At 35.1% G+C, this 9972-nt stretch overlaps 1 protein-coding gene across 1 annotated transcript in view; it reads left to right on the forward strand.

Moving 5' to 3' along the window:
- Positions 1-7261, forward strand: part of vps8 (VPS8 subunit of CORVET complex) — a 387878-nt gene extending 380617 nt beyond the window's left edge. Inside the window, exon 46 of the mRNA XM_088607294.1 lies at positions 7041-7261. Within this exon, the coding sequence (XP_088463420.1) occupies positions 7041-7184 (144 nt within the window). The 3' untranslated portion in view covers positions 7185-7261. The remainder of the gene's footprint in view (positions 1-7040) is intronic.
- Positions 7262-9972: the final 2711 nt, after the last annotated feature.

Raw genomic sequence — 9972 nt, forward strand, 5'->3', positions numbered from 1 at the left:
TGGGAAATAATGGTCTAAAATTCATATTTGTATGGGATGGGAATGAATTGATAGGAATTGGGATATGTCTTTCTCCCAAGCTTTTGCTGCGGCTCTAATTAATGTTTTTGATGTTGAAATATAAATGAAAGGACAAAATAATGGAAGTAGAATATAACAAGTGTAGATAAAAAAGATAATCATTTTAATAATAATAATTCTAATAATAGAATTGATAATTAATTCCTAGGATTTTTAAGTTAAAAAAAGCAAACATTGTAATGTTTTGTTGTTGCTTGTACTTGATGGATCCATTTGTTTTAGCACAGTTTTCACTGTCATTTTAAATCCCTTAGCCACAATGCACACTCCTGCTCTGTTTCAATCATTTTAACCTTGTGAAGGATGTTTAGGAAAATTATAGAATAAAGAACGTTTTTTACACTTGGACCTAAAAGCTCTGTGTGAGTCTACAACATTATATTTTTCCTATGTTTCTATGTGAAAGGTTTCATACGGAGAAAAAGAGTCATATAGTAGTGTATACCTGCTGCTATGCCGTGTGTTCTACTGCTTGCCTTCTTGGGTTGTTTGTGAGCTCTTCTGTGACTAATGCTGAGAGCTCTGCTGTGCCAGCAAATGATGGAATTTAAAGACCTAAAATATCACATGCCTTTAATGTCTTCTCTACAGAATACTGTGTAACATCTTGAAAGAATAGTTTTGTGTCATGTTCTCACAAATGTTCCATGTTCCATTAGCCACTTGTTAAGTAAATTCCTGGTTGCATATCTTGTGCATTTTGTTTTGCTAATCTCCTGCTGTATCAGTATAATGTACGCTTGACCAAGATAAGTTGACAGGGTCTAGAACTCTTAATTCTCAATTGGGCCTTCACTGTAAATATCCTCATATCTTAGGTTCTCTAATCTATTTTCTCTTTAAGGGCACAAGGGTTATGTGATTGTCCACCACAACCAAATAGTTTCTTCTGAGAAAAAAAGAACTCTTATGGTTGAGTATGAGTGAATGAGAAAAGTCTTTCATAAGCCCAGTAGTTCATAGAGTCAGAGTGTATCCCACTGTCTAGTTAAACAACAGGTTAAATTAACTTTCCTGATTATGTAATAATAAGACCTGTATCAGGGCTTGAACATTGGTAATGAGTCTCATACCATTCTCTGAATGAAACATAAGAAATTTTGCAATTTAGCTAAACTATTTTCAAGGATCCATTAGATCACCCAGTAATTTCTTGAAAGAAGTAATTGGAATTGTTTTGATAACATGGCTAGGTATTGTTTTCCAAACTCCCCTAACCCTTGTGTAAGTGCCTCCTTTTCTTAGTTTTAAATGCTTTCCCCATTAGTTCCCATTTGTGTGCTCTGGTTCATGTATAACTGCTGATTTTGAAGCTCATAGAGTTACGTTTGTCTGCATGTTTGAGGATTAAGAATACTTGAATCAGGTCTCCTCTGATTTAGTTATTTTAACCTGTCAGAGTAAGGTACTCTAATTCTAGAACTTATTCTAGGACAGCAGTTATATACCCAAACAGAGTGGGTGAATAGCTGTATAAGCTATTAGGCATAGCAGCTAAATAGCTGTATACGACGTTTGCAATGTTGATTGTGAGTCTTAATTTGAAATTAAATTCTAAATTAGATGAGATCAAATGAGAACACGTGCTAAATCACACCCTTCAATAGAACTGTAACTTCCACAACTTGAAACTTGCAACATGAAAAATAACAAAACTGTCTTTTGAACTTCTTCCAATCACTGCAAAATTTGTCTTCACAAATGTGTGATCTAAGTGATTGAATGCTAATTCTAGTAGTAATCATGGCACATGGCAAAATTGCTGCTTTTAATTGCTCTCATTCAGTTAGTATCATGGAAAATAACATTCTTTAGTTGCTGGAATGATTTAAAATGCATCACAAGTACCATAAAAAATAGAATGTATTATTCTGTGAATCAAATTATGTAGATGCAGCTACTCAGAACGCACAGTACATGTATTACTTCCAAATACCTCAAACGTAATGTGGCATATTGCATTATGTAATTCACAGGCCAAAGACAATCAAAAGCTGGCAATTGTGGTGTGTTAAATGTTAGCGAAGCGATTGTTTGATTTAATCTGTTTCTCTACTGTGCATGTTTAAATCTGCTTAATATTAAATATTAATATGGGATTTTACAATTAAAGGGATATTTTGGTATAATGTACCAATTGGTATAATGTAATATATAATAGAAGTATAACATAATATATACCTAATGTAATTGTAGGCCAATGTTCAGGACAGTCCCAAATGAACCAGACCAGAGACTGCAGTGAGAAAAATGTCCTTCCTTTATTCACAATGTGTGCACGTTGAGTTCCACAATACAAGTACAAAGCAAGCGTTACAGATTAAATACATTTTCAGATGGGGGTGGCTGATTATTCTACCACCTACACTATCACTTTCTATCTTAATTGGTTAAAAAGTTAGCAAGTGCAGAAAATGATCACTATTTGACCATCCCATGTACCCTCTCAGTTTACATCCCATAATACAAACTGGGATGATTCAAAATGATTCTAATACTAAAATATAGTTACATATATATTAGTAACATATAAGTGATAATAAGATAGTAATAGAGTAGTCGATATTAATCATCTGACAATCAAAAGTTAAACTAATACCCATGATCATTAATGGTGATTCCAGTACAGATGAGTACATTAGATTAATGAATTATAAAATGAAGTTAAATCAATCAGCCCCTTCATGTAATGCAAATTTCAGCAACAAGTAATCAATTTAAATTTTGTTTTAAAAAGTATATAAAGTATATAAACTTTATATAGTTAAAACAAGTACATCCAAAATAGCCACTGCAAATTACTGAGTTAAAGACTTTGATGCTTAAAATGCTACTGAAGATGGTGGAATACTGTTGTGTACTTTTTTTATATTTAGCTTTCACTACCATGTACTGTATGTGCATTAGGCATATAGTGTATTACATATGAGAACGTATGGCTTTAAAGCCACTACAATACAGTATGTGTGAAATATATTTTTCATATTCGAAATTTAAATTTAATTTAAATTTAAGTTGATTACTCATTGCTGAAATTTGCATTAAGTCAAAATATAGATTATCTCAATGCGGTTGTAAACCTAAAAGAAACACATCATGTTCACTACAAGCTACAGTATAATAATAAACTAAATTATATATAAAGGAACAAGTAAACGTTTTGGCTGTAAAGCCTTCTTCAGGTGTGAGGGTCTTCAGCTCAAAATGAAACACTTGGAGTTTGTAATGTAGGGCACTCTGAACGAGTTAAACTTTGATGCAGGACAAATGTATTTCCCTCAAGTTTTACTGTAGTGGCAGTACAGTAGCAGTTTGAAATTATTCATTGTTATTAATAAATCACTTAGCTTCGAACATGTTGTGATATTTAGAAATATAAAAAATGTCAATATAGTGTCCATAATATTTGCTATTTTAGTTTTTGAAATACATTTTTTTTTGCTTAAAGAAGACTCATGGGGACAGCTGGATTCAAACCAATGACCTCAGGCATGCAAGGCACACACAAAGTCACAATGACAAAGTCATTACGCCACACATGTAATCATGTGGGAATGAGTGAAACTGATGTAGACATTTCCAAAGAAAGTGTACTACTGTGATAATTTGAGGTACAGTATATGAATATAATTATATTGTTATTAATTTCTTTGGATACACGATTCCATATTATATTCTCTATTAATCAAATTCTAAAAAGTATGCGTTTTTTTACTGCGATAACGAGCGTAAGTATTCGCAGAAAAGGTTAAAACATTATAATGTTTTACGAAGTATATAAACTTAATTTTGTCAGAAGGAGCACGTAAAACATTTCCAAAATAACCACAGTATGTTACCGGATGAAAGACTTTGATGCTTAAAAAGATTTAAGACGAAAGTGGAATACTGGTGTGTATTTTTTTAATTAAACTACCAATACCAGCCATATACAGTTTACATAATATGTTTATGTTCCTAAATTAATATAGTTTATGAGCAATCTCTAGGAAACCATTATAGCCATGGTGAATTGGAGAGTCTCAAAACTTACTTTGTATGATTGGAAACTAATATGTGATCGGATCAACGAAATGCTGTGTTGTTACTTATTATCAATGAAGTATTTTCGTGTCGCAACAGTTAAACTGATGCAGACGGTTACAAAGATAGTGGACCACGTTAATACTTTTAACTTAAATTCTGTCCAAGGTCATTCTTTATTAATACTATTAGTAATATCTTCCGTAAAGACTTTGATGCATAAAACATTTCTGCATAATTAAAATATTTATGATGAAGGTGGAGGAAGGTTGTGTACCTTCGTCCAACTGAGCAATCTTGTTTTTATAAAATATACCGACTTTTTAATGTTTAATGATTAACATGCTGTAATACACAGTTTAAAATTATTAAAAGTCTAAAGAATATACAACTTAAGTTCTTAATTGGAAAAAGATTGTCCTTCAGCAGTGACCAGGATTCGAAACTAGGCATTTTTTGGCGACACCTCAAATGCTGTACATGAAAGGTTAAGCTTTATTAGCGCCATCTGGTGGTTTTACAAGGTGATTACGGATACTATTATCATAACTGCGGTATGATGCGGTATAACGTGTTATGACTCGTTTTGAAGCACCACGCCCACTGCGTTATACTGCAGCATTTTTAATGGCTGCATCTGTAAAAAGGATGGGATGGGTCCATTCTTAACTGGAAGATTAAAAAAATAAAGGCCATAGTTAATCATGTACATGTACATATTTGTATATAGATGTACTTAAAGTTAATTTTAAACTAAATGTTTCTTTATTGTTTATCAATATCATGCCAAACTTGGATGGAGGTAGTTAGTGGTGTGGGTAGTAAGCAGTATGGAAAATGCATGAGTCATGTGCCCACAGTCACTTCTAAGATGCACAGCTATTTCTGGTCTTTTAACTCTCAGAATTTTATTTATTGTCTGTTAAGGTTGACAATTTTGTTCTTTTCATTGTTTCTGTAAAATGACTTACATTTACGTTGTTCATACAGTACCTTTGTTTTGTAGATTGTTTAACATTTTATACAATGCATAAATAAGGTATGTAATATTATACAATATACAAGGTACAGACTAAGACATTAAATAATGTTTATACATTTATTCACTGAGTATGACATTATGGGAAATGATGGGTGGCTTGAAGAACACTGAGACAAAAAATTTCACAGCTGTCAGTGTGTTACAAGTGATACTTATCACCCCTGCAAACCATGTTGTATATTGTATATACTGTATTTGCCTTTAAGGAACAGAACAAAAAATGTATATTCTTGAGCTTCGTTAAACCAAAACCATACAAATTAAGAGCACATTAGTTGAAATTAGGAGAACATTAGTTGAAAATAGACCTGCATATTTTACTAAATGAATTAAGATAATAACTTGATGGATACTTTTAAAAACAGCAGGAAGATCAAAGACGACAAGTAGTAAATGTGAGAGAGTATCACCATCTAAAAAGGGATCATTAGCATGAAATCCAGACTAGAAAGACACAAGCGGGTTAAAATCAGTCAAATATATCCTTAAACCCACTAATTAAAGACATTTTGTTTAATTTCTAAGACAATGGTTATTAATTGTGTTTGGCAATCTGGTGAAACCAAATCCAAGGTGTTTTTATTGAAGCCACCTGTATCTTTTCAGACCAGGTTTCTTGCAAGCCCTCCGTGAAGTACCATAAACCAAAAAAGGGTGAAGACTAAAATGCAAACAATATTGTAAAACCTTGTGAATAAAAATAATGAGGAACTGATCAAAGCATAAGGACCAAATTTTATCTTGATCCAATCCCAATGTTTTTTAGTATAGATATTTCACAGTATCAAATTTTCTACTGAATTGAAGGATTATGTTGGTAGTTGCAGAAAACATTTTTGTACAATTGATGCATCTTCCTCTGTATATCAAGTTTGATAACTTCAAATTTAATTTGTAAGAGTGTAGTATTGACTATATGTTTGACTCATGACAGTGAATACGCATGCAATCAAATGTATTTTTATATTTTTTTGCATTTTCTTCAGCAGGCACTTAACATCTTTCACCCATAAAACATGTTCAATTTGAGCATTCGGGCTTTGACTAAAAATGTTTGCTTCAAATTTGTATACACCATTTGTAATTCATCTAATGAAGACATTATTAAAAAGGATTCATTTGACTACTTTTGCAAGTAACTGTGCATGACAGGGCTTAAGGGAATGTTCTACACTGACAGGCTGAAGGAATTGAACCTTTTTAGTTTTGAAGAAAGATTATGAGGAAACCTGATGCAAGTTTTCAAAATTCTCAAAGGCTTTGATGAAGACAACCAAGTAGACTTCTTCAAAATAAGCAGTGGAATACAAACCAGAGGACACAAGTAGAAACTACTTTTATCCCAATAGTTGTAGGACTACGGAACAGAGCTACCCTGCCAGGAAACCCAGGACACAGATTTGCACAAGCACTGTGGTGTGTCTTTGGCCAAGATGAAGTACCATTTATACTATATTATGAATTCATAATCAATAGGGAAAAATGTAAATTGCTTAAGATATGCTAGAATATTAGAAACAACATGTACCCTTCATAAAATCCATGCATACAGTGAGATCAATACATGTTTCTAGAAGTGAAGAAATATGAACCAAAGGTTAAAATGTATTTGTTCTATGCAGCCTTTAAATAAATTATAAATAAAATTGAACATTATTCATTAAGTGCTTCTCTTTGAAGACTGCAACATACAGTAGGCCTAATTTTACTCAGTCTTCTTCAGACTGATTTGTAGCCTCACATTCATAGAATTTATTGGTGTTTCATGTAATAAGTTTGACATATCCTGCCCTCTTAAAAAAGGAAAAATTCAATTTTCTTGTGTTAAATGGAGGTGCCACAAGACATATTATCTGCTGTAGTAACCTCATGGATCTGTTGTGTTGTCTTTCAGCTTGCCATCCTCACAGAGATTTCTAATTCCCGTGGCAACGAGAAACCCAGCCTGCTGAACCCAGCCAATCATGGAAGTGGCAGTATCTTCCACAGTGAAAACTTCCAGCTCAAACTCTCTCCCCCTCCGGTTGTAGAGGAGTAGTGTGGCACCAGCCACAGTACTTACTTGAGCCTCTACAAATTGTTCTTTACTAATAAAAACACTATCTTGTCTATCAACTTTGTCTAAAGGTATTATTTTCTTTTTCACTTGTTGCAGATTATTTAAAATTACTACAGTAGATCATAAAGAGAAGCGACATAAAGAGAAGCAATAATTCAAAAAGACAGACTTAAGTACTGTGTAGGGGTTTTGTGCATTTACTGGGACAATTATTAATTGTAGCAGTAAGTCACCAATGATTCTTTGATGGCTATTAGAAAACACAACTTGCGGGATAACTCAGCAACGCACACACATGGATACTTATACACGAGAATACATTTATTCATACATAAATCTGCATATAAACATACCAGATCTTAAGAGGGAGGGTTAGCAGAATACAAAATATATGTATTCAATCACGAAGAGTTACAAACCAGGAGAGACATACATTCAGTATACCATTCATTTATACCATTTCATTAACAAGCTTTGATTATAACTACACTAGATACTCAAAAGCAAGTACATCATTCATAGGAATTAAATTAATATCAACTCAGGTTGAGGTAACAATTGAATTATCGAGCTGTAACGCAGAATGTTAAATACTCATCCAATCTCTTTGGATTCAGATCTCCCGCGGACACAAGGGAACAGCGGCAGGCTGTTGCTGCGTCTAGTCGGCGTCCTCTGGCCCGGTGCCAGGCCATGCTGGTCCGGTGTGAGGTGTGGGAGAAGGGGGGAGAGATGTCTGCTGCGGCGCGCTGGCAGTGACTCTCTGAAGACCGGCTAGTTAGTCCTGGGTTAACTAGCAAAGATTGTGCACACGGAAAGCGTCTGCGAGTCCAAGCAAGTCACACTCTTTAGACGGGAAGAAGACCGGTTCGATCCCGATGTAGCGCTAGTCCTGAATCCTGAGATTCAGCTGTCGACAGTTCTGACCGTAGTTCACTCATTGATCAGGCGAGCTTTCGCGGTGGGGTACCGGCAGTTCACGAGGCTTGCTGCTGAGCTAACTCGGGTAGATCCTTTGGTTACGCATGGGCGACCTCCAGTCTCGACTCTTAGAACAAAGTAAAGTGCTGGCACTCGGTCATGCTGGCCATCACGTGATTGTCCGAGCTGAGACTGAGAATGCCCTGGAGGGGCATCTTCTGGGCCTTGTGCTGCCTCTTTTATCTGGTGGAACTACGGTCGTTCATTGGTTGAATGTTCTGCGGGCATTCGAGACCCACATGGGGTTACCCTGCCCTACCAAATCCTGATTGGCTGATCGAGGTGGAGGATGAGAGTAACAATGCTCTCTGACATTAGGGTTGTAAACAACCTGGGATGAGACTCTACCAAGGAATCTCCCAGACAGTAAGGCGCCAGAGATGACCATTTACTAGGGTGGCTGGAAGATCTCAGCCTTGGGAGTTGTTCCTTATCAGGAAACTATCAGCCAGAAAAAACACCTTAAATGTGAACCAAATGGAATGGCCTCTCTGTATCCAGCACCACTAGGATGAGGGAGAGAGGGACTGGCAAGGGAGCAGCAAACTTAATTCCTGTATTTTTAATAAGCTTTTCCGCTACAACTGTGATTTCCACAGTTGGATCAATGCTCTTTAGGAAGTTTTGAGGGATGGAGATAAGTCAAAGGGTTCAGTCATTGCATTTTTATGGAGTCTGCAGGCAAGTGGTTATTCATCCTTTTCAAATGTTTTTTAGATGCCCTTCAGATGGGAACTACCCTCGGATCCTCTTAGACTGTATTTACTCTAACAAACACAGAGACAATCAAAATATTTTAATTAGGCATTTATGATGGTTAACATTAAGTAAAGATAATCTGGTTTTATGTAATCAGAACAACAAGATGTTTACTTGGTAAGTTTTAATTAAAAGAAAAGCTAATCTTTTCAGAGTTTTTCAACTCAAAAGACATTGTGTTGCCTTATGTATGTACAGTATGTACATGTATCTTTAAGCTGGCAAATTTGAAATCTCTTAGCACTGTGGAAGATTTCTATAAATGTAGGAATTACTTGTAACAATATTACCACATTAGCTTATGTAAATACTAAATATTATTTTGCTTTATATATTTTATTTTTAATGCAGAATTATAGAACATTTTGTTTTTCAGTGCAGCAACTAAACAAACTGTACTGCTTTGAGTCTGTCTTATTTTAGCCGCTAGAGGGTGGCTTAGGGATACTCCAGAAAGAGAGCTAAATAGATATCCACATTTCCCCATGGTTATGAGAGGAATCAACTCCACCTTATTGCAGTCTGATTCCTCTATGATTCAACACTCAGCAAGAGTTGTCTGTTCTTGTTTTTGGATTGACCAGTTAAGTCTTATTTGATACCTGTGGTCAAAAGGTTCAGTCTCTTGTGGAACCTGTGGAACCTGAATTGCTGCTGTGTCCAGTGCATCACTTGTTAAGGAAGCAATCCTGGTGAAACAGGATCTGCCAATTAGAGGTTCCAGAATATAAAACGATACAGAAAGATTAGTAGAATAAGGATCGTATTAGGGTAGGGAAGGTTTTTTTGCATCAGTGCTGGTCTGACCTCAGTTCAGAAGTGTTCCACACAGTCACTCCAGAGTGGATTAATAAGAAGTAAGAAGAGAATGAATGCCCTTGAGTTGCCCAGCCAAAGTCCTAAATTAAATCAAATAGAAATCAGCGAGAAAACTACAGCGAGACATGGTAGATTGGACTCCCTCAACAGTCTTCAGCAAATTTGTGAATAAATGGAAAACAAATTTGAAAATTCCTTATTAGTAATT

The sequence above is a fragment of the Lepisosteus platostomus genome, chromosome 14, assembly GCF_059453375.1.
Source record: "Lepisosteus platostomus isolate fLepPlt1 chromosome 14, fLepPlt1.hap1, whole genome shotgun sequence".
In the NCBI taxonomy this organism is placed as follows: Eukaryota; Metazoa; Chordata; class Actinopteri; order Semionotiformes; family Lepisosteidae; genus Lepisosteus; species Lepisosteus platostomus.